This window comes from Trichosurus vulpecula, chromosome 1, assembly GCF_011100635.1.
Source record: "Trichosurus vulpecula isolate mTriVul1 chromosome 1, mTriVul1.pri, whole genome shotgun sequence".
Classification (NCBI taxonomy): Eukaryota; Metazoa; Chordata; class Mammalia; order Diprotodontia; family Phalangeridae; genus Trichosurus; species Trichosurus vulpecula.
In genome coordinates, this window is record NC_050573.1 from 364,360,011 (window position 1) to 364,384,878 (window position 24,868).

The window sequence follows — 24,868 nt, forward strand, 5'->3', positions numbered from 1 at the left end:
CCTTAGGCACACTGAAGGGGAGACAAGGACTTTTGAAGGGAAGATGCTGCTCTCGAAGGAAATCCTACCTTGACCCAACTCAATATATCTTCTCTCCTAAGTAGAGAGGAAATTTAGGTTGCTTTTTTGGTGAGAAGGAGTAGAAGAGCAAAGTTGAAAGGCAAATTGGAGGTTGACTCCACTACAGTCACAGAAACTATGACGTGAAGAGAGTAATTTCAAGGACATATCATCCACTCTCCTATCTCCAGGCTGAACTGCTTTCAGAAACAACCAGGAAAGAGACTGTTTCTGTATAGAGAGATGATACCTGTATCATAGAAAAACTCAGCCCTCTTCTCTTTTTCCCCAGAGAGCCAGTGATCTTAGTGAAAGGGTTTGTGCTTGGGGAGGGGCAGTGGAGGGAGGTAGGGTGGTTCTGGGACTGGGATCCAGGCAGCCTAGCTCCCAGACTTACCTTCTCTCTGTTGCTGTGGGATCATTGGAGGCGGCTGAGGGAACGCTTGGCTTATCTGACCATAGGCAGCAGGGTAAGCGGCTGTTGGAGGAAGAAAGGAGAGGGAGATCAGAGTGAGAGAGGGTGACAGAGACTAGGAGACAGAAACAGAATAAGAAACAGAGAAATATTTCAGTATCAGGCAGCAAAATCAAACAAGCCAAAATGCACTTTTCAGCTCAGTCATTGGAGATAAAGCCAACTTTTGATTATCTGCATCCATGGAGAGAAGCAGCAGCAGGGAGAAACAGCAACACTACATAAAGCCAAACAATAAAGAATTCAAAAGAATGCCTCCTACAAAATGACAGATAATCCAAAATAAGAGATAATCCAAAACATTGGGTTATCCTCAAGCAAGGGATAACCTCAGACCATTGGTAATAATGCATGATGTAATGTTTTCTCTTAGCAGATTTACTTTTTCTGACCAGGTTGTCAACAGGCTGACATTATCATGAATGAATTATTTGATGGCTTATGTAAAAATGGTGTTGGTAGGGAGGTAGTAATGGGGGTGGGCTAGAGAGGGGAAACCATCCTTTAGATAAATACAAGCTATGGATAATCAACAAAATACATGTCCTATCAGTGTAAAGAACTGAGATCACAGTATGTTATTGTCATACTTTGACCAAGGCTGAGGTGTTTAGCTTCCCTGTTTTGGGTGACGGGAGCCAGTCAGGACCAGGCAGGAGAAGAGGGCTGTAGGGCTCAAGGGAAGGGGATCCTGCTTTTTCTGTTGGGCTTCAGCCTGTAGAAACAGCGCTAAAAACCAGTTTCCCCTTTAATTTAGGAAGAGGAAACAAGTCCAAGTACTCCATAATTTGTCTCTGCCTAGTGCTGTCTCTGGCACTGCCTTGAGTTATCCCAAACTAACTAGCCTGCTTCTCCCTTGGTCATATGTCAAGGAGTGAAGCCTGGCTTGAGTCAGGAGGCTGGACATGTTAGTGTGTAATATGTACACCTAGGAACAAGGGGAAGAAGTGAAGGCAGTCAGGGAAGTCGAATGGAACAGGGAAAGGAAGGACCTTTTTCTTACCCCCCTTCCCCTCAAGAACAGCAAACATATTCCTCTGTCACTCACAGGAATCCTTTTGACCTCCCTCTCTCCTCTCTTTGTATGTCCCTCTCCTTTACTTCCTGCCCTATTTCCTTCTGTCTTTTGCTCTCCTTTCTTTTTCTTTTTCTGTGGTCATTCTCCCCCTTTTCCTCCCTTTTTGTTATTCTATTTCCTCCATCTCTCACAGTCTTCTTTTGTCTCACTATTTCCTTTGCTCCATGTGTCTTGTCTTTCCTCTCACATTCCTTCTGTTTCTCACTATTGCTCTCTCCTTTCTTTCTGTTCTTTCCTTATTTTGTCTTTTCTCACTCATTCCTTCCTTTTGTTATTCACTCTGCCTTGACTTCATTTCCTTCTTTTATTCTTCTTCATTCTGTCCTTCTATCTCTTGCTGCCTCTTTCTGCCTCCTGTTTCCTCAATCTCTTCCTCTCTATCTCTTCTTCTCTCATTTTTTCTCCATGTCATATCTCTCTCCCTCCTCTTCCTCTTGAACTCTTTCTCCCTCCTCTTCTTCTCTCTCTCCCTCCTCTCCTCCCTCTCTCCCTTCCTCTTCTCTCTCCTGCCATTTCTCTTCCTCTGACTTTTCTGTCTCCCTTATCCTCTCTTATGTAATTCTCCCTAGATCTTTTTTCCTGACTTCCTCTGTCTCTGTCTCCATCTTCATGTTAAGTTAGCTAAGGTAGTAGAAAGGGAACACTTTAGTAAGGATCACTGGCATTAACAGGGCTAGTCAAATCCACAAGGTTTGTTTTGATTTCTTGCTCTTATGCCTTCTCCTTCTTTACTTCTCTCTACACTACCACCACCTTCCCCTATTAGGCAGAAAAGTACGTGAAAACTTTAGGGGAATGAATGTGCTTTCCCCTCCCAGGGGAATATTTCATTTAAAAAGTGGACCTTGGAGGGACAGTGCCTAACCCAAGTGGAAGGAACTATAATGGAGGTGGGGGAGGATGTGGCAGGCAGCTGGAGGAGATGCTTTGCACACCAGGACTCCCGATGTCACTCATATCACACATTGAAGGTGTTTACCTATTGTTTCTCCGTGTAGGGTTCATTGTGAGCACTTATGCAGTGTGTGCAGTATTAGGAAAGCTTATGCCGTGGGGCCCCTGTGGGCCTGAGTGGCAACTGCCTCTCCAAGAATGCTGTTTCAGGAAAGTCTGAGCCAGGCTTCCCCTCTCTCCCTCTTCTTCTGTCATCTCCTCCACAACCTCAGCAACTCCCTGTGTACCCTTTCTCCATTTCCTCACCCACTACAGTGCTAAATCCCAGAGCAGGAACAAATCAACCCTGCCACCATTGTCCCTCTCTGGGCACCACTTCTTTAGGAGTGTTGTGTCCATCATTGGAATGTAAACTCTTGCTGATACTTGTAATAGCACAGCGTTTGTCACATAGTGAGCACATAATAAATGCTTTTTCCATTCACTTAAAGGACTATATCAATATGAGTTGTTAGGTATATGGGGGCTTAATGAGTTACTCATTCTCCCAATCTAGATAACTCAAATATCAATACTGTTTCTTATCTTCTCTGTGACTTGATTGTCACATCTTGTCCCCCAAGAAATGGTCCATTCATCAGTGTGAGCTCTCAGAAAGCAAACTGTGTGCACATGCATGTGCATGGGCATGTATGTGTGTGTGTTTTATTGGCTTGAACCAGATGGCATTAGGATGGAAAATCTTGGATTGCTTAAAGAAATTCCAGAACCAATAAATAGGAACTTTCGGAGAAGAATTTGTTTGAACTTATCCATTCTTTTGTATTAGTCACTGTTTTGGAATACCTGATGGTTGTTGCATTTTTCAGTGTTTTGGATCATCTACTATTTTGGATTATTTGTGTTGCTGTTCCAGTCTGCTAGTGCAGATAATCCAGAATTGACTGTGCCCAGCCTGAAGGGAGAAATGAGCTGAAGTGATCCCTGCCCAAGGGACAAGGATGGAGGAGTTAGTGGTCATCAGAGGATTGAAGTTAGGCTGTATCCTTCCCTGTTTCTTGATATGGTTCTACTCTATATCAGTCTAAGGCAGCTAGGGACTCTCTGGACTCTGGATGGGAGTTGGGGGGTGGCAAGTTCTGTTGAGAGGGATGGGGCGGGTTCCAAGAGAGTTCTTTACTTGGGTTCACTCTGGCCTTCTACAGCACTAAGCCTGAACCACATACTCTTCTTTATTGTTTCCTAAATGTTACATGTGTGAGTCTAGTCTCCCCAACTATACTATAATCTCCATGCATCATCTGTTGTCTCTCCTACAGTCTGCAGCATATACTCTACTTCCTTCTGTCCCTCCTTCCCTCCCTCCCTCCCTTCCTTCCTTCCTTCTTTTCCTCCCCCTTTCCCTTTTTCCTTCTTTATTTTTCCTCTCCTCTCCTTTTCTCTCCTTTTCCCTACCTTCCCTTTTCCCTTTCCTCTCCTCTCCTCTTCCCTCTCTTCCCCTTTCCCTTTCCCTTTTCCTTTCCCTTTCCCTTTCCCTTTCCCTTTCCCTTTCCCTTTCCCTTCCCTTCCCTTCCTTTTCCCTTTCTTTCCTTTCCTGCCTTTTCTTTCCTTCCCTTTCCCTTCTTTTCCTTTACTTCCTCTCTCCTTCTACATATTCATATCCAAATACTGTCTATCCTGAAATCTCTGGTTTTCAGTCCTACCTCCTCCATAAAACCTTCTGTGAATGTTGCCACTCACACTGATCTTATCTTTTTTCTAATGTCCCTTCTCAGCACTTTGGGACTGAATCTCACAATTCCACAATTTCACACTTGATCAGACACCCTCCTGTGTTGTTCTGTATTTGATATGTGTGTTTTATTTCCCCAACTATGCTATAAACTTCTCAAGGGGATGAATTGTATCTGCCTCTTTTCTTATGTCTCTCAGGCTGGGTATATAGTGAGGTTGAGTCACTCTGTCAGATTGAATGGCGTTCCTTCACCCAAGCCAGAGTTCAGAGTGGGTCACTCCTGGGAAGGAGGAAGTGAGGAATAGCAAAGTTTCAATCCTTTGTCTCTAAACAGAGCCCCCTCCTCTCCAGATCTCATCCTGGAAATACTCTGCCATCCTCATGCCTCCTCTCATAGCCTGAAGCACTGCAGGGGCTGCTGGGGTAGTCTCTACTCTTAAGGGTGATAGGAACATGATGAGGGAAAGATTAGGGGATAGAAAGAGGGACATATGGAAAGCGTTATTGGGAGAAAGCGTCAATACTAACGACCTGCATACTGCTGCACTCCTGCGTAGGCCTGCTGCAGGGGGTCGGCCGCCGTGGGGCTCTGTGCTGGGGGAGACAGAAAAAAAAGGAGAACAGAAGTCAATAGCTCCCCGAAACCTCCATATGGCCCCTGTATCCTCCTGCATCCTTCTAGACTCTCTCCAAGGTTGCCCAGATTCTAATCTGTTTCTGTAACTTTTTTTTAAAACACTTTTTCCTTCTTCTAGAGTTTCCCCAGTTGGAACTGAGAGTAGCTGATGGCTTCCACGACCCTGTGTTTGATAGTGATACTATATTTCCATGCATTTGTCTAAGACTCCTGGACCCCTTGGGGGCAGGAACCAGATCTGTGTGTTCAGAAGTCACTATTCCTGTCTCACTCTTGCCAGTCCTGGCCTCTAGACTGTCCCTTCAGCAAGGAATGGTCTAATGACACCCAAGCAATGAGCAGGTCGCACAAGATCTGGCCATAGACTGGATAAGATTGGAGACAAAACAAAAAAGAGTATCCAGAGTAGGGCGAGGGGTCTGGAAATTATATCATATGAGGATCTGTTACTGGAACTGGGGAAGTTTAGTGTGGAGAAGACAGGACTTAGGGTAGAAATTTTATACATAGCCTCTTTTATTTATTTATTTATCTATTTATCTATTTATTTATTTATTTATCTATCTATCTATCTATCTATCTATCTATCTATTTATTTATTTTTATTTTTAGTTTACAGTACTCGGTTCTACATAATTTTGAGTTCCAGATTTTCTTCCCTCCCTTCCCGCCTCCCTCCCCAAGACGGCATGGAATCCCATATATCTTCCACGTATAACTTTGCATTGAGTTAATTTACACACTGGTCAAGTTGTGGAGAAGAATTATGACCAATGGAATGAATCAAGAGAAAGAAGAACAGAACCAAAAAAAAACCAACCCAAAAACAAAAACAAAAGAGAGAAAAAAAAGGGGAAAAAAAGCGAGCATAAAGTGTGCCTCAATCTGCATTCATACTTCATAGTTCTTTCTCTGGATGTAGATAGCATTCTCTATCGTGAGTCCTTTGGAGTTGTCTATGCATAGCCTCTTAAAGTTTGCAAAGTACTTGACTATATTTTCTCATCTGAGCCTGACAACAGCACTATGAGATAGGCTTTATAGTTATTATTATTTCGATTTTACAGATGAAGAAACTGAGGCTCACCATGGTTAAGTGATCTATCCATGGTCATACAGTTCAGTCAATGTGGCAAACCAGATAAAATGTGGGACTTGTAGTTAGGAAACCCGGGTTCACCTTCTGCTTGTGATGATTACTAACTGCAAATCATGTAACCTAGGTCAGCTTCAGTTTTCCCATTTGAAAAACATGGATGATAATAGCACCTAACTTTTTCTTTTTCCTTTGCTTATCTCAAAGGATTTTCATGAGGATCAAATGCGATAATCCATACAACACTTTTTAAACTTCCAAGTACTACATAAATGTATGTCGTAGGGGCGGTTTATCACCTCCACGACTTCATTTGCCCTCTTCTGGATTTGCTCTGCTTGTCAATGTCCCTCTTAAAATGTGCCACCTGGAATTGGGTGCAATACTACAATTGGGGCCTGACCAGAGCAAAAGTCAGGACCATACTTATGGACCATACTTCATTAATTCAATCTAAGATTACATTAGCTTTTCAATAATTTAGATCGTTTTCACATTTGTGTAGTACTTAACAATTTGAAAAACAATTTCATGTACACTCTCTCATCTGATACTCATCTGATAGCCTTATGAGGCAGACACTTTTGCCCTGTGTATGTGTGTGTATGTGTATATGTATGTACATATGTTCATTATGTATTATATTTTAATACATATCATAGTATAACGTTATATATATTTAAATATTTTTAAAGGATCTACTATGTATCAGGCCCTCTGCTAAGTACTTTACAAATATCTCATTTTACCTTTGTGATAACCATAGGAGGTAAGTTATTATTAGCCAAATTTACAGATGAGGAAAATGAGGCAGAAGTTAAGTGATTTGCCCAGAGTCACACAGCTTGTAAGTGTCCAAGTTCACATTTGAACCCAGGTCTTCCTGTTGCCAGGCCCAGTACTCTACCCTTTGTGCCACCAGCTGCCTTGTAGTCAGCTAAACGTCCATCGTTCTCTCCCTACCCTCACCCAATTACTAAGATTTCCTCATTCTGTTTTTTTTGCAATTAATTTTTGTTCTTTCCTTTTTTGTTCTAAATTTAATAAATACTCCAAAAAATAACATTTCTATGTACAAAGTAGAACAGAAAAAAAGGATTTTATGTGAAAGTATGAGTCTCTGTTAAATAATAGTTTTCCAATTAATGTTTTAAACCTAAATATAGAACTTCACATTTAGGCTTAATTTTGTTTCTTTCAGTATACTTTTCTAGCCTTTTGAGATTTTAAGGATTTAAACAAATTTCATCCATCAAATTAGTTATTTTTCCCAAATTTAGGTCACCTACAAATTTAATTCTATGCCTTCATCCAAGTAATTGTTAAAAATGTTGAACACTATAAGAACAAAGATGCTGGGACAGAGCCATAATATATTTCTTTCCAGATTGACATTGATCTATTAATTAACACTTTTTGCATACAAAATTCAAACCAACTATTAATTCTGCTCATATCTCTCTATATAATCACAAGATATGGCTTTATCATGTTATTTTCTGAATCAATATATACTATGTCTATGAGGTTCCCCTGATTGATCAACTGAGCACTATTATCAAGAAAGGAAATTGGATTAGTTTGTCAGGTCTTGTTCCTAAATGAACCTATGTTGGTTCCTAGTAATCACTGCTTTCTTTTCTTTAATTTTTTTTAGAAAATTTGTATATTTAATTTTTTTTCAAATTACATATAAAAATTTTTAACTTTATTATTTTTTAATTTGGGGTTCCAAATTTTCTCCCTTCCTCCTTTACTTCTCCTTTCCTGAGACTGTAAGCAATTAGATATGGACTATACATGTGCTGCCTTCTCTTCCAAATGCTCCTATACTATATATTTAATAATCCATTAGAAAAAAATGTCTGAGGCTTGAAGGATTTCATTTATTTTGATGGCCCTAAATGTCAGATTTAAAGATGACCAATTCTTTTTTCTGGATTGCTTACCCCCCCCCCTCGAATTTCTTTCTTGTCTCTTTTTCTTCCTTCACCCTCCTACTCTAACAGGGAATTGTTTATAGAACATGGAAGATTGTTACAAATGTGGGAAAGGAACATTTCCAAATTGAATTGAAGTAGCTCACAGATGTCAAAAGGGGGCGGGGAAATGGATATGCCATTCTGGATAGAGGAAATACAGAAGGGGTAGTCTGCCAGGGCAGAAATGGAAGAGAAGCCATCCCAATGTATCTGGGAGTGGAATTTTGAGTAAGTAAACTGAGAGATGGATGACTGTATGTGTGTATGCATTGTGTATACACATATGTGCCTCTTCAAAGCACCTTGCCTGTGGCAATTACAGAAAGAAAAGCTTCTTGAGACTTATATCGGAACCAGACTTTCAGCATACTCATCATCTTAAATCAGATCCTCAGATTTCTCTGCCTCTTTTTGGAAGTGGCAATAGAGTAGATTTGGAGGTAGGGAGGAGGATAGGAGAAGCAGAATTAGTCCAGAAGCAAATTTGGTGTTCGCCAGAGATTTTGAATATCTTTGATCCTTTCCTCTGTATCTGACCTCTGTTCCTCCCTCCCCTACTCTGGCTCCTTCTTACTTCTCCAATCCCTCTTCTTTGGTATAGACTTTCCTCTCTAGACAGGGTAGTATTCAAACTATTCTCCACATAGGCCATACTCATTTAATCATCAAAGATTTGTACTGTTCCTCTACCTAGAGTGCCATCATCTTTCCTCTTCACCTGGGAAATGGACATAATGTTATCTACCTACTTCTCAGGACTGTGTGTGAGGATCAAATGAGATAATGAAAATGAAAGCTTTTTTTTAAAAGTTAAATAGGTTAAATAGAAAGGGGAGGAGCATAGATAGATTTATAGATTCACAGAATGTTAGACTTGGAAACCTGGGCCACAATGATAAAGTGACCTGCCTAAAATCATATAGTTAGTGTCAGAACCAGGCCTGGGACTTCTAGCCCAGTTCCCTTTCCTCTATGCTGTGCTACTTCCACCAATCACTGAGCCCTTTTCATTCAGACCCTCTCTTCTCCGTGATACTGGAAGGAAAGTAGAGATGTTTCCAGCCACTGGCTAGTTTTACCGGTAATGAGTATGTATCTAGCATGGAAGAAATTGGCCAAGAATGAACTAATAGTTTTCCTCACTGAGCTGTTCTAGGTTCTGAACAGAACTTAGCAGTGCTAGGGAGAACAATCACATCTTGATCACACTGCCTATTCAGAGTTCTGTCCTTATGAATCAGAATTTTATACTCTAGTTTATATTTTCCTGATTAACACTAGGAAAGAATGATCATTCCTTCAGTCCCCAGGAGCACGGGAGAGATAAGATAACTTATTTGCTTAAAGTTATTCTTGAAACAATATTGCCGTTACTGTATATAATGCTCTCTTGGTTCTGCTCATGCCACTCTTCATTATTTCATGCAAGTCTTTGCATGTTTTTCTAAAATCATTGAGCTCATGTGGAAATGATGTAGTTGTCTTGTGAATTTCTGGGGTGATCTGCATTTCAGGTTGAATTATGATTATGAGATGAAAGGGATTGTTCTAATTTATCTGCTTATGTTACTTTTTTTGTCTTGGTGAAGCAGTAGAAGTTATATATCTAGTTAGCTAAGTGAGAAGGTGAGTAATTAGTACTGTGTGGAGAGCACATTAAGTCCCCCTTGCCATCAGGAAGCTTCCTAATTGGGTGAGAATACACCTGGTATTGGAAAAATGGACCAAATAGTTTGGTCCAGAAAGTCTGGGGAGGGGAATCCCCAAATGTCACTTGTGTTTTGAAGAGAAGACATTATTCTTATCAGAGGTGATATGAGCAGCAGATTTGGTGGCCACTCTTAGCTGAGAGAGAATCAAGGGTAACCAGGCTGGACTTAGGAAAACATTAGTATAGGCTCACTTAGGACATTTAGTTCTGCCCACTCTGAGATTAGGTAGATTTCTTTTAAATGCATTTTAATTATTTTGTACTCGTATGTATTTATAAATACGTATATTCTCTTTTCCTTTATAAGCCATATAAACCTAGAAAACAACTCATGGCCTAGAGTATGTGGAGGTAAGAGCAGAAGGGAAAGGAGAAAATGTAAAATAGCAAGGACAATTGGGAAGATAGCAGCAGAGAGGGGATAGAAGGAATGGGAATGCAGAACTCTGAACTCAAGCAACAAAGTTGACTCAGACCTCAGGAAGGTACAGGAAGTTCAATGCTTTGGTTATGGGTTCACGGATCAGAAAGGACTGGGAGGTGAAGGCCACTAGAGCGGAAGGTAAGATTTCTTTGACTAGCTCTAAGAGAAGTAACTGCCAGCACAGGAAACTGTCAGAGGGAGCCAAACACTGTGTCCCTTTTAGCCTCTATGCAATGTGTGAAGAAATTGCTTTTCTCATATTACCTGTTTTTTTCCTTCCTCATTTAAGTTCTCAAATGTTGCTGCCAGGGGTATCATTGCTAAGACTCTCAAGTGCCCCTCATTAAGAATCAGTGTAATTTGGTGGGATGAAACTTCTGACTTGAAGGCCATACCTTGTTTAAGAGGAGCAGATTATGTAGAAGGAGAGATGAGATGTTATGGAGTACAATCAGAAGAGGCAGGTTTTGAACTAAGGTTTCTTCTGATTCCTAATCCAGTGTTCTTTCTAGGATACCAGAAGGTGAATACTTTTAAAGTATAAGCTGGTGACCTGGACTTTGATTCCTTGTTGCCGCTGTTCAGTTGTTTCAGTCATGTGTGACCCTTCATGACCCTATTTGGGGTTTTCTTGGTAAAGATACTGTAGTGGTTTCCCATTTCCTTCTCTACCTCATATTGCAGATGAGGAAACTGAGGCAAACAGGGTTAAATGACTTGCTCAGAGTCACTCAGCTAGTAAGTGTCTGAAGCCTGATTTGAACTCAGGTCTTCCTGACTCCAGGCCCCGTGCACTATCCACTGCACCACCTAGCTGCTCCCAGTTTGATTCCTAGTAAGATTCTAAAACGGATTTGAAGGTGTGGTTTGTGAGCTCTTTGAAAAGAAGGCGGTGATCATCTATAACTATCATGGGTTCATTGAGAACCAAAACAGACCAAGCTCATTTTCTTTTTATTTTTTTAAATTGTCTGCTAGTTAATGTCAGAGGAATGACTTAGATGACCTCGAATTCCCTTTTAGATCCATAGATTGAGACCTAGGTCTATGACATGTTCCTGTGAATTTCATTGATTTCAGTGTGGGATTTGATGACTTTTCTCATATATTCAGAGATAAGGTGGAAAGATACGGAATGAATGGTGGTAAATTTAGGTGAGGTCAGAACTGACAGAATGAAATGACCCAGATGGCATTGATTAATGTATCAACCTGAAAGAGGTCTCTAATAGGATGCCTCAAGGCTCTGACTTTGGCACTGTTTTGCTTCATGTTTTTACGTGACTGGGATGAAAGAAAAAAAATAGGTAGTTTGCTTATCAAATTTGCAGTTCATGCAAAGTTTAAAGGATTAGAAAATGTTGGATGATAGAATTGGGATTAAAAAAAGATCTCACTGTACTAAAGCTATAAAGATGGAATTTAATAGGAATAAATGTAAGTATTATACTGGGGTGCAGAAATTAGTTGAGCATGTCCAGGCAGGGAAAAGCATGACTAGGAAGTAATTTGTGTGAAAAAAAATCTTATCTGTAAATTGAGAAGTTTGGACTAGCTCTAAGTATCTTTATGGTGCCTTTAGCTTGAAGGGAAAGGAGGGAATAAGTATTTTTACCACACCTACTGTGTGCCAGGCAATGTGCTAAGCATTTTACAAATATTGTCTCATTTGACCTTGAAATCTTAATCCTATGATCTAGAACCATTAGTGAATTGCAAACTCAATGTGAATGTATGTCATGGCAGCCCAACAAAGTCCATTATCTCTTAGGCTGACTTCGTAGAATTATAATTCTTGCATCTTGAGCAAGAAAGGTCATGGACCCAAGGCACAAGGCCCTAGTTGGACCACTCTGGCAGAAGTTCTGGAAGCCACATTTTAAAGAAAAATTCATAATCTGGAGTGACTCCAAAGAAAGATGACAAGTATGATTCATACGATTAGTAAATTATATGAAATTAGTATTTACCAAGCAATTATTTATTATAAAGTAGAGGATATGGTAGTGGTAGAGGTGTGTATGATAGAGATCTTCAAGTATTTAGGGGGCTGTTATGTGAAATAAAGGTTACATTTGTTCAATTTGGCCCTGAAGGGCAGAATTTCTAGAGAGGCAGGTTTCAGCCCAACATGAGGAAACAATGTTAATATTCAATTCAAATTGGGCCAAAGTGGAAATGGCTGTTTTGGGCAAGAAGCTCCCCATTACTGGAGGTTTTCAAACAGACCTAATGACTACTGTTGGAGGATGTTGCAGATGAGACCTTTGCTTTGGGGGAGGGGTTGAAATAAGGAACTTTAGAAGTCTCTCTTCCAGTTGTAAGTCTAAATCTAGGTTTCTCTCACCCCTCACACCAGGTTGTGTGTGGGATACACTCTAAGAGATCCTTAGAAAGAGATGGCAAGGATCTCCTAAGGATCTCAAGTCAAAACCTTTAACTTATGTGTCCTATACCTGACAGGTATGTGGTTGAAGGCACTTCCCTTCTCCCTTAAAGGTTAAGAAGGGGATGATGAGATGAAGGACAGATGCTTAAAGGTGATAGTGAATAAGGGAGGAAGGACCACATCTGGCAGGCAGGACTCAGTGAACTAACAATTCTAGGCCTTTGTTATCTTATTCATCTACATTTTTCTGGATGTAGTTTTCCTATTTACTTTCCTAAATTCCTTTATTTTCAACCCTATCTTGTTTTGGTAAGGTCAACAGAAGAAAGGTTTTCATTCTTTGCCTGCGTGAAGATCTGGAGTGACTTAGGGTACCCCACCAGACTGAAGGGAAGGACCTCTGCATGGGCCTTTTAGTGAATAAAGAAACCCTGTTTCAATGAGAGCATGAGTTCAGCTGTGTGTGCTGTCTGACATCCTGTTTAGGTCATTTCTTTGTGCTATGTCTACACAGTGGCTGGGAAGGAAGGTATAGGGTATGGGGGCAGGGGATTAGGGAAGTTAAAGTTGTGGGAATAAAGACTCAGGGAGCTTCCTTACCTGGGTAGGGGTGGATTCCATTGGCAAACACGGCTTCAGCTGCAGGCTGCCCATTAGCTTGTGGGGGAAGGCCAGTGAATCCGTTCACCCCAATGGGGGATGGGATGCTAGGCACAGCTGGTGCAGTGATGCCCGGAGGGGTACTACCACCTGGGGAATAGTGAGGAGGAAAAAAAAGAGAAACACGAGCACAGCAAAGGTGAAGGATCCCAGGCTTTGTATAATACTTTTCCTCCCTGGCCTTCCACTTTCTGAGGAAAGATTCAGTCTGATATCCTCATTGGCCTCTTAACATGCCAGGCTCAGTCCAACCTGTGAGCTTTTGCTTGTGATATTCCTCCCTTCCCCTATCTCCCCATACACCTGAAATGCCCTTTCAACTCCTCTCTGCCTATCCAAATCTTACCCATTCTTCAATGTTCAAATTGAGTCCCATTTTCTCCAGGAAGTCTTCTTCCTGAGTAAATAAGCCCACTGATTCCCCTTTCACTGAGTTCCTATAACACTTAAGATCTGAATCACAGAGTGTGATGTGTGGCTGTATACTGTCTGGCATTTTCTTTTAGTTGGTGAGTGGATGTGAAGCTTATCTGCCAGAGTAAGCTAAGCTCCCCAAAGAAAGGGGGCATGTCTTCTCCTGTGCATCACAATATGGTGGAGCACAAAGTTGAGAGAACATTAGGCACTCAGTAAGGACACATTTATATACTGAACATTTTCTCAGTTGTTTGGTCTGTGTTATCCAGTCTCTTCGAATGCTGTTCTTCCCCACCTCTCCCAACCAGTTCTACTAGATAGAGCTCTCACCATTCAGGTAGATAGCCTTTGAGAAGTCAATATAGAGACTAACTATGGATGTTCCCATTCCCGTCAGGGTCTGTTTTATCCCACAGGAATGATCTGTAGGTCAGACTCAGATCAGATAACAGTGATAGTGATGGTTGATAGTGATTGTGATAAGGATGATGATGGTGATGGCAGTAATGGGGACAGTAATGGTACTGATAGTAATGACAGTGATGTTAGTGACGAGGATGGTCGTGATGGTGATGTGCATGGTGATAACGGTGATGAAAACGATGATGGTGGAGATGGTGGTGATGTTCGTACTGACACCGATGACAATAATGATGACAATGAGAACTGAGATAGTGTTTGTAACGAGGTTAGTCAGGGCAATAATAGAGCTCTATAATGATGATGATGGGAATACAGATGGTGGAATCTACCTTCTTGCCTATCTAAACAATCAGAGGCAATAATAATACTTAATCCCTTATCTCCTTTTTATCACAGTTCAGGGTCTCCTCCTTGAAATTGCCTTCCTGTCTCTGCGTTGGTCCATATGGGAGTCAATCCCACGAAGCTGATCTCAGCAGCACTTTTTTCCCCCTGTTGACCTGTCCTAAGTCAATGTTTAGTCACCTCTGATGAGCATAAAGACCCTCATGCCTTTTCTGACACTGCTCCTTTCTCCCCTTCCATGGGACCTCCAAAGTGGAGCAACTTACCTGAGGTTGGGGTCATGGGAGCGGCCGCGAGGCCGTTCATGTTGAGTGCTGCCATCTGCTGCATCTGGGCTGCGGCGAAGGCTGCCATGGGGTTCAGGTAGCCTCCCTGTGCTACGGATGCCATGATGGCCGCCTGCTGCTGCATCAGCTGGGGCAAAGGGAACGGGGAAAAAATATCACGCGCTCCCAGGTGGGGCTGCCCCCACCGTTTTGGGGCATCATGACTCCCCTTAATATAGCCCCTCATCCCTGGGTATCATAGTTCTTTTCTCTGGCCCTCACATGGGAAGCATAGTTTTTGCTCCCTCCATAAATGCCTGGGTTGGTGGTGGGGCATGGTTGAAATCGAGATCCTATGGGTCACAGCTTGAGAAAGAATATATGCCATACTTTCAAAAGTGATTATGAAATTAGAGGAAATCATTTTCCTCTAACTACACTGATTGAAGTTGGGAAGGGGGTATGAAACAATACAGAGTTATCTCTGTTAAATTATAAATCGAGGGCTTTTGTATTTTAAAAATTATAGTTCTAGGAAATGGGATATCCTAAAAAGTACAGATAAAGATTCTTGCACATGGGATGAGATGAGGTACATGGGGATAGGGCGGAGAAGGGGGGAGGCAGGAAGGGGCATGTCCCAGGCTGGCAGAGCAGTGGACCATTGTTTGGGCAAGTGATATTAGGAATGTCTTTGGGAATACTTTGGGGAAAGTAAGGGCAGGCTGGAGGAGAGAGATAAGCATGTTGGATTATCAACAAAGATAAGTAGGAACAACGTAAAAAGGAAGAGGGAGGCCTGGTATATTCCAATCTAGATATAGAAAAAGGAACAGGATCAAGAAGGTTTTCTGACAGGAGGGGTAGGAGAGAGAGAGAGAGAGAGAGAGAGAGACACAGACAGACACACAGACAAAGAGAGAGAGAGACATAGAGACAGAGAGACAGGGAGACAGAGAGAGAGACAGAGACAGAGACAGAGACAGACAGACAGACAGAGACAGAGACAGAGAGAGACAGAGACAGAGAGAGAGAGCACAGCGAAAAGGAAACTTTATATATCCAGTGATTAGTGCCTAAGGTCAGTCTCAAAGAATCATAGAATGTTAGAAGCTGGAAGGAACTTTAGAAATCTAGTTCAACTCCTTCATTTTACAGGTGAGGAAACTGAGGCTCAGAAAAGGGAAGTGACTTGTCCAAAGTTTCACAGCTCCTAGTGACCAAGGCAGTGTTTCACCCAAGGACTGCAAGGCAGAAGTTAGGTGCTTAGTTAGCATAGTGCTGGGCACATAACAGGTGCTTAATAAATGTATCTTGACTGACTATCAGATTGATTAACCCAAAGAATCCTGACTTCAGATGTTTCCCCATTTGATTGACTTCCTCCCTCCCAACCCTTTTAGTAGACCCATCTCTATTATTGATTAGCAGAGGAGGCATTCAACTATCTGTTTTAAGAGGGCCACCAGGAAACTAGAAATGTTTTCTTCCCAGCCTGTCATGGGGCCTGATATTCTACTGTTATATCTGTATTCCTTTGAGTTAAGACACTGTCACTCATTAAAATGTGAGTTTTCCTAGGATGGGAGTATGGAAAGGAGGAAAGGGGGCTGTCATATGCCTAGTTTTATCAGTCATCAGCACCTGGGTGTGAATGAGTTTAGAATGGGATTAGGTAGAGAATGGGAGAGACACTGGGCACATAAGAGGGAGCATTAATATGAAGGAAGAGGCTATAAAAAGGGATTGTTGGGAGTGGCTGATGATTTTTCCTTCTTGTCCTGAGTTCTAATCCTACTTCACCATTTTCTAGCCATGGGAGCTTGGAAAAGTTACTTCATCTCCTTTGGGACCTCCGTTTCCTCAACTGTAAAATGAGGGAGTTGGATTCAGTGGTCTCTGAGGTCTTTTCCAAACCCAAATCTGTGATCCTAAGAATATTTCTGAGCTTCAGTTTCCCCATCTGTAAAATAGGGATAATAATCCCTGCCTTGCCAACCTCATGAGGTTGTAAGCAAAAAATAATGCCCATGAAAGTGGCTTAAAATGCTATACAAATGTGGGGTACTGTTATTATGATCTACTATTATGCCCACAAGATTTCCATGATACCCACCATCTATATATACCTACCTAGCCTCCAGGTTCTCCAGCTTTCTTTTTTATTAGGTCCCCCAATACATTTTTCCAACTCAGCTAATTAATATACCATTCTGGGCAAAGGAGTACTTCATACTTTTGCCCCTTCTGGAAGGCTGTTTTCCCCAGTGTGAATCATTCTCTCCCCCCACCTTCCCCCAATCCATGTTCTTCCTCTTCAGAATGGTTGCTCCTAGAAGAATGTAAACTTCTTGTAGGCAGGTCAAGGATTGTCTTTTGTTTTTTTTTCTCTTTGTATCCCCAGTAGCTACTATAATGCTTTTACACATGGTAGACATAGTAAATATTATGTTGCATCAGTGGATTAAACCTCCTTCCTTAAAGAAGCTTGCCTGATTAACCCCGGAACACTTGAATCACCTCCTTAGGCAGTCTCTCCGAGCTTCAATTAATTACTCTGTTTGCATTGTAGTTATTTGCACTGTTTTACTTATTTGACTCCTGGAGAGTGGGAGTGGCCTTCTTGTTTGCCCAGCCAAACCAGGGACTCTCCAAAGACAGTCTTCTTCCCCCTTACTCTTTCACCCTCCCTCCCCCACAAAAAATTGGACTGGGGCCTCACTGGGCCAGAAGCTCTGTCTCTCCCATCAGAGTAGGGCTTCCTCTATCATGAACTCTTTCAATCCCAGTAACAGAGCAGGGGCTCCCTGAAGTTAGAGCCCGTGTTTCTCCTCTTCCCTCTGGCTCTTCTCCAAACAGAGAATTAGACATGGGGGATCCTAGTAACTCTCTGGAGACTTCCTTTGCTATTTCTATATTACTTCCCCCCTATCCACCACCACCCTGGCTGTCACCTCTCCTGCCCCAGAACCATTTCTACACTTACTGCCTGTGCATAGGCTCCATATGCCCCGAACTGGATGGCCATGGGGTTGAACATGCCCATCTGGCCCGCCATTTGTTGCATCCGCCTCATCGTGCGCTCCTTGTCCGTGTCTGCAAACTTGACGACCAGGCTGGATGAAGCTCCCTGAAGTGGGTGGAGGAGGAGAGACTGTGAGACAGATTCCAACTGGGGCCTCCCTCCCTCCCTCTCTCCCTCCCTCTCTCTCTTCCTCTCTCCCTCCCTCTCTCCCTCCTTCACTTTTTCCTTCCTGTCTCCTTCCTCTGGACATGAGCATCTCCCTCCTTGACATGGATTATGCTCCTGGTTCTGAACATCTGCTTTCCATTCTTTTCTGGTGACTGGGTTGAGATGGGGAAATTCTTATTCTCTCTAGGATTCCCAGAATCCTAAGAGTGGATCAACCATATCATCAGAATTCCCCCAACAGCCCTGCCCCAATCTAACTGCAGAGCGAATCCAATGGTCCATTTGCTTATTCTGATTCTTAAACCACTAGAGGGAGAAGAGACTTTAGAGGTCACCTAATCCTGCCATCCCATTCTGCAGATGAGTAAAGTGAAGTCCAGAGAGTTTAAATGACTTTCCAGAGTCACCCAGCTAACAACTGTCTGAGACAGGATTCAAACCTCAGTCTCCTAATTCCAAATCCAGTGCTCCTGCCACCATACTGCCCAGGCTGACTCAGGCTAATATCAAATTGATAGTGAAATGATAAAAGATGCCATTATGCCTTCTGTGAGTGCAGTGGTAGTGTTGGTGGGATAAGGAAATACGGAGAAGAAAGGAGTCCAGGGCTATCCTTTGCACCCCTGGTATACAAAATCCACCAGTGATGGGCAACTGGGATGGTTTGGCTAAAATTAACGCCAATGGTGCCAGGATGTCTCTGGACCCAGGCAGAAGGAACAAGAGGATGAGAGTCTGTACATTCAGAGCTCATCTAAGCATTTAGTTATCTGACTGGCCACTCACTCCAAAGCTTCCCAGCCCCATGGCAACAGAGAATGAGGAAGCTTACTGAAAGATGCTGGACTGAGTCCTATTCCAGGAATCAGGGTACCTGCCTTCTAGTCTTAGATAGTGAAGCACCTTGTACTCAGTAAACTGAATTTCTCTCTGTGTCTTTGCTCCATCTCTCTGTCTACCCCTTTATCTGTATCGCGCACATATATGAACATAGAGGTATACATATGTGTACCTATATATCTACATATATACATAATTTACATATAAACATATGTTATATATGGCATAGTAATTATATAATTTGTTTTTGTTGTTTAGTCATTTTTCAATTAGGTCTGACTGTTTATGACCCCATTTGGAGTTTTCTTGGCAAAGATATTGGAGCAGTTTGCCATTTCCTGCTCCAGCTCATTTTACAGATGAGGGGTTAAGTGACTTACCCAGGGTCACATAGCTAGTAAGGGTCTGAGACCAAATTTGGACTCAGGAGGATGAGTCTTTCTGATTCCAGGCCCAACACTCTATCCCCTCATATAATATAAAAATTGACACATTACTAACTTGTCAAGTGATCTTGCCCAAATCATTTAACATCTCCAAACCTTAATTGTCCCACCTGTAAAATCTCCCAAGAGAGTTATCAGGATCAAATTTGAAAAATGACATGAAATAATTTGGAAAGTAGAAAAGGCTATATCTATCTATCTATCTATCTATATCTATTTATCTATCTATCTATATCTATCTATCTATCTATCTATCTATCTATCTATCTATCTATCTATATCTGAGGTAGGATCATAGGCTTTAGTTAACTGGAAGGGACCACTGGAAATCACCAGTGACCAAGCTGTTCATTTTACAGATTGGGAAACTGAGGACCAGTGACTTAGGCAAGGTCACTCAGCTTAGTAGGTAGTGGATCTAGGATTTGAACCCAGGTCTTTGGACTACAAATCTACCACTCTTTCCATTACAACATCCTTCCTCTCTGTACAGAGCATTGATCATTGTAGTCATGATGATCCCTAGATTTGTACTAGAGAATGGGCTAGGGAGTCTAGCTGTGGTAGGGGTTGGGAAAGAAGGATTTCTTGCTATATGAAGTTTCAAATTAGGGGAATTATGTCATAATCTGCCCTTCCTTGCCCCCTCCCAGTTTCTAGTTACTTTCATTTTTGGCAAAAGGATGGATTTTGGAGGTGGGAGAATCATTGATCCTCCCAGATCCTGCTCGTAATTATGGCTCTTTGACCAGTGAGTTACCCAATGCACTCAATTCCTGGTAATGATTACTGGGCATGGGTCCTAATGAGTCTATAGCATGGACACACTCCGAATCATTAGCCACAGTGAGTAGAGTCCAGTGCTACTGTAGGGTAACTGACTGGGCTGGGATCCCCTGTTCAGGGCAGAGGAAGTCCCATTTGGACTCAGTCCCTCTCTTTCCCCTAGTCCTTCCTTCTTTGTTATGCCTCTTCTCTGTCTTGCCTCCACCCTACCTTCTACCTTCCCTTCCTCTATCTCAGCCATGCCTCTGCCCTTTCCTCTTCTCCTCCTTCCATTTCTTGATATTGAACTTCCTCCCTAACTCCCTGTCTTACTCAGCCCCAATCCTTCTTCCTTTCTGCTCTGAAAGGGCAAGGCCTTTCCCATAGATAGATTTTCCTTCTCCCAAGCCCTTATGAAGAATCCTACTTTTAGCACTTGTTTGTGGTTTTGTTTCTATTTGTGTGGGAATGCGTGTGTATGTGTGAATGTGTGTGTGTACGTGTGCATATATGTGTGTGTATGCAAGTATACTGTGAGTGTGTCATATGAATTGTATTGAGTAGGGGGTTTTCCTTTTCTCACTAGCCTGGAGGTTTTCCCCCTTTGTCCAGCAAAGAGAAGAAAATGAATGGGAGTGGATGGTGTGAGATCTCTTCTTTTCCCAATCCCCAGCCCTGGGGCCTTGGTGGCAAAAACTAATTTCCTGACCTGTCAGTGGCCTTGAAATAAAGTCTTTCTAAAGTTTAGCCCCTTGTGAACTGAGTGGGAAATCTGACCTTCAACTCTTGAAAAAAAAAACAGCAGAGGTTTCTAGGTACAGTGAAAAGAACAGGACTTGTAGTCAGGAGATTGGTTCAGATCTTAGCTCTGACACTTATTAGTGAAGCGATTATTTTGACGTAAGTTATTTGTGTGCAAATTATGATCAGAATGTGAGTTATCAACTGAATCCTTTCTTTTCCTGTTTCCTACTCACAATAAAAAAGTAATCTCTTAAATTTAAGGACAAAAGTTTACACAGAACTTTCTTTACAACCAGCTTGAGAGTAGAGTTTTTGTTTTGTTTTTTCTTCTTCTGTCCAGATCTTGAGGATGAGGAACTCCCTATATAGGAACTCCCTCCACCAATGCTCATTGTCAGTTTCTCTGTGACTTATCATCTTGAAAAGTTGCCTGGGGCCCTTGAGAGTTCCAGTGACTTGTCCAGAGTCACACAGTTAATATGTGTCAGAAGCAGGACTTTCATCCAGGTCTTCCTGATTCCAGAGCTGGGCTTCTACTACCACATCACCTCTACTTTGGGTGGAAACTGCCTAGAGTGTTCCTGGTATTGTAAGACCATAATGGTGAGACATGGAAAGTCACTTTTTCCTATGCCTGTTTCTTCCTCTGGAAAATGAGTAGGGTGATGACCTCTGAGGTCCTTTCCAGCTTTAACAAAAGATGGCATCATTATTTTCCTTGGGGCCAGCACAAGGTTCAGAAGAGTTTTGCCAATGCCAACAGTTGGTAATAGCCATTTCTGACCCTGCCCCAGGCACTGGATCTCAGAGTCACTGAGCAGCAGAGGTATCAAAGTTGTTCAGGTTAGTTCCACTTTTCAAACATATCCAAAAGCCAAGGTGGGGGGCTGAGAATAACATTGCACTGGCAAAACTTTTACCTATGATGAAAATGTAACTTGTAAGCAGCATTTGATGGGCTTGCTGTATTGTAAGGCATTAGTGAAGAATGGGGGAGCCATGTTAAATGTTAAGGATGAGCTGTCAAGAGGCAACCTAAGTGGTTATCAGATCTGGCAGTCTGGACTCGATAGGGTGTGGGCATTCCCTTCACTGGGCTTATGATATATCCGTCATCTCAGTTCTACTAATAATGGGAGACTTAGCAGCACCCCTTATGATAGGACACTGGACAATGGAAGGTCCATTATTGGGGTAGGGATTTTGAAATGGGAAGGCATAGTGGATAGAGTACTAGACTTGAAGACCTGAGTTCCAATCCTTCTTGAGTCACTTAATAGCTGTGTGACCCCTGGGCAAGTCACTTAACCTCTCTCATCCTTGGTTTCTGAATCTATAAAATGGGGATAATAATAGTTCCTACCTCTTAGGGTTGTTGTGAGGAGCAAATGAGTTAATGTATGTGAAGTTCTTTGCAAACTTTAAAGCCAGAGATAAATGTTAGCTATTGAAGGTAGGTTAGTATTGGTTGACTCTGACAGGAAAAGATCACGAGCAAGGCTGGCTGAAAGAGGTTGATTTCCCACTAATGGCCATAGGAATGGGTGCTGACACTAGACCTGAATCCCAGTAAGAAGAGAAGAAAAGAACAGATCATAGGTCCTCTCTAGCCCTAACAACTGGCTAGCTATGTAATTCTGAACAAGTCATTTAATCTCTCATAGACTCAGTTTACTCACCTGTAACCTGGGCAAAGGAATCTTGTACTTTCTACCTTGAAGGGGTGTGAGCAAAATGCTTTATAAACCTTAAGATGCTCTACAATGTGAGATGTATAATGTGGGACTGGATTCAGACAGTAAGTAGGAATGGGGGGGAATGGCTCCTTTGTAAGCCCAATGGAACCACGAGAGAGCACATTAAGAATAGAACAAGATCTCTGAACTAAGGGAACCATCAGTTTCTACGAGTTTTATTAGGTACTTCATGAAGCTCTTTACAATAGGCAAACAAAGCCAACTTGTCTTGACAGACCAAAGGGAATAGTCCCAGGTAATTCTGGGGTCCTGAGGGCTGGAGGAGAAGAGAAATCTCAAGGTAAGGAACCCCAGGAAAAACATGTCGAAAGCTTTTTGTTTTATCTTGTTGGCTCTTTCACTCATGTGTTTCTCTCACTTTGTTTATCACAAATGTCTTAGTCAAGCCACTTTTCAGGGTTAGAAATTAAAGGCTGAGATGGGAACAAGGGTGAAGGGAAATAGGAGGATCAGTTTCCTAATCTGTGAAATGACGGTGTTGGCTAAATGACTCCTAAGGTCTCTTCCAGCTCTTAAATCTGTGAGTCTGTGATTCTCTGAGTCATGCCCAAGCCCCGTTGCCAGGGGTGCTCTCTGATGCTATTTATGGGTCTCCCGTTAGGAGAATGAAAAAGGGAAATGACACCTTTAGAGGGTGGGGTGAGCCCTAAACATCTTAGTTTAAAAGCCACAGACCATAGGATCATAGCATTAGGACTGGAAGGGCCCTTAGAGGCCATCAAATCCAATTCCCCCTCCCCTTTCTCAGATGAGAAAACTGAGGCCCAGAGAGGTTGAATAGCTTGCATAGGGTCACACAGTGTTACATGTCTTTGAACTTAGTTCTTCTTGACTCTGAGTCCGGCAGCCCTTCCTGTATATCACACTGTCTCTAGTTAGGGGTTCTTAACCTAAGATCCATGGATTTTTGTTTTAATATTTTGATACCTGCATTCCAACATAATTGGTTTCCTTTGTAATCTTTTAAGTTTCATTTTATGCATTTAAAAGCATTATTCTGAGATGGGGTCCATAGCTTCACCAGACTGACAAAGTGGTCCATGGCATAAAAAGGTTAAGAGCCCTTATTCTAGATTTCTCAACTAAGTAAGCTTCCTTTAGTGGATTGTAAGTTTCACAAGAGCAGAGAATGGATCTTATCTAAACTTCGTGTCCCCACATATAGTGCATATTTAATAAATGCTTGTTGAGTGGAAGGATGAATGGACTGAATAGTACAAAATGTTATGGGCTTTTTACATCATGGGGACTCTCCTTTTGGTCTGTCTTCTGCTTTCCCTGATCTATTGCTTTGCTCTTGATTCTGTCGGTGCCCCCCTCTCCCTTTTACTGCTCCCCTTCCTCCCCCACCCCTCCATTACCCCTGTCCTTTCTACCTAGCTACTCTGCTGTATATGGACATACCCTTTGAGACTCTCTTTCGGCTGACTTGTGGTTGACACCTTTATTACCAACAAGTCTTAGTTCTATGAAAGGAGAGACTGTATTATTCTTTGTCTTTTTTATATCCCCAGGGACTAGTGAAGGGCCTGGTATGTAGGAGGCACTTAATAAATGCTGACTCATTGATTGATTCACCTGCATGGAGATAAGCAGTTATGATATAGTAGAAAGGACATCAGCTGAGGAATCTAGACACCTGAATTCTTCTTAACTTTATGTTTCTCTTACAAATCCCAAACCACAGGTAACCTTAGGTTTATTTCTAAGTGTCAAGTTTTTACATACACATATATATATGTATGTATATTAACTTTGAACTTAGAAATAAACATAAGCTGTTTTATCTATCATCTATTTGTCTTTCTATTTATTTATGATATATATCTATCCAAGAGACATTGTGACATAATGAATATCTAGCTGGACTCCTAATTAGAGGAAGACCAGGGTTCAAGTCCTGCCTTTGACCCATACTGGTCATATGACCATGGATAAGGCACTTAACTTCTCAGTGCTTTGGGCGAGTCCTTAAGACTTGTAGAGAAGGTGTTGATCTGTATCATTTGGGATTTCTTATGCTCATGAAATCAAAGGTCTGGTTATAGCTCATCTGCATTTCCATAAAATGAGTATCTGTGGGAGTGGGGATGGGATGGGATTGGAACAGGCATATCATTTTGTGTCTTTCTCTATGTCTATGTCTATGTCTCTGTTTCTGTCTATGTCTCTGTTTCTTTGTCTCTATCTCTGTCTAGTCTATGTCTATGTCTATGTCTAGTCTCTGTCTCTGTCTAGTCTATGTTTGTGTCTAGCGTCTCTATCTATGTCTATGTCTAGTCTGTGTCTATATCTATGTCTGTGTTTGGTCTATGTCTATCTCTATGTCTGGTCATTGTCTACGTCTAGTCTATGTCTTGTCTCTGTCTCTGTCTCTGTCTAGTTTATGTCTATGTCTCCGACTCCATCTCTGTCTCTGTCCATAACTAGTCTGTTTCTATGTCTCTGTCTCTCTCTGTCTCTGTCTATGTCTAGTCCACGTCTATGTCTATGTCTATGTGTGTTTAGTCTATGTCTTTGTCTAGTCTATG

The 24,868-nt window shown here is 41.9% G+C and overlaps 1 protein-coding gene across 14 annotated transcripts in view; it reads right to left on the reverse strand.

The window, feature by feature from the left end:
- LOC118847208 (CUGBP Elav-like family member 4) overlaps window positions 1-24,868 on the reverse strand; it is a 152,396-nt gene that overhangs the window by 26,659 nt on the left and 100,869 nt on the right. For 10 of the 14 annotated variants that reach the window (XR_005010213.1, XR_005010214.1, XM_036755776.1 and 7 more), the window contains 5 exons: window positions 17,579-17,722; window positions 14,593-14,740; window positions 13,082-13,231; window positions 4,771-4,836; window positions 458-538 (listed from right to left, as the gene is read on the reverse strand). Coding sequence is in view for 12 of the 14 variants with exons in the window: in XM_036755776.1 (XP_036611671.1) it covers window positions 458-538; window positions 4,771-4,836; window positions 13,082-13,231; window positions 14,593-14,740; window positions 17,579-17,722 (589 nt within the window). In the remaining 2 variants the exon portion in view is untranslated. The remainder of the gene's footprint in view (window positions 1-457; window positions 539-4,770; window positions 4,837-13,081; window positions 13,232-14,592; window positions 14,741-17,578; window positions 17,723-24,868) is intronic. The other 4 variants (XM_036755788.1, XM_036755782.1, XM_036755765.1 and 1 more) reach the window with 1 other exon arrangement.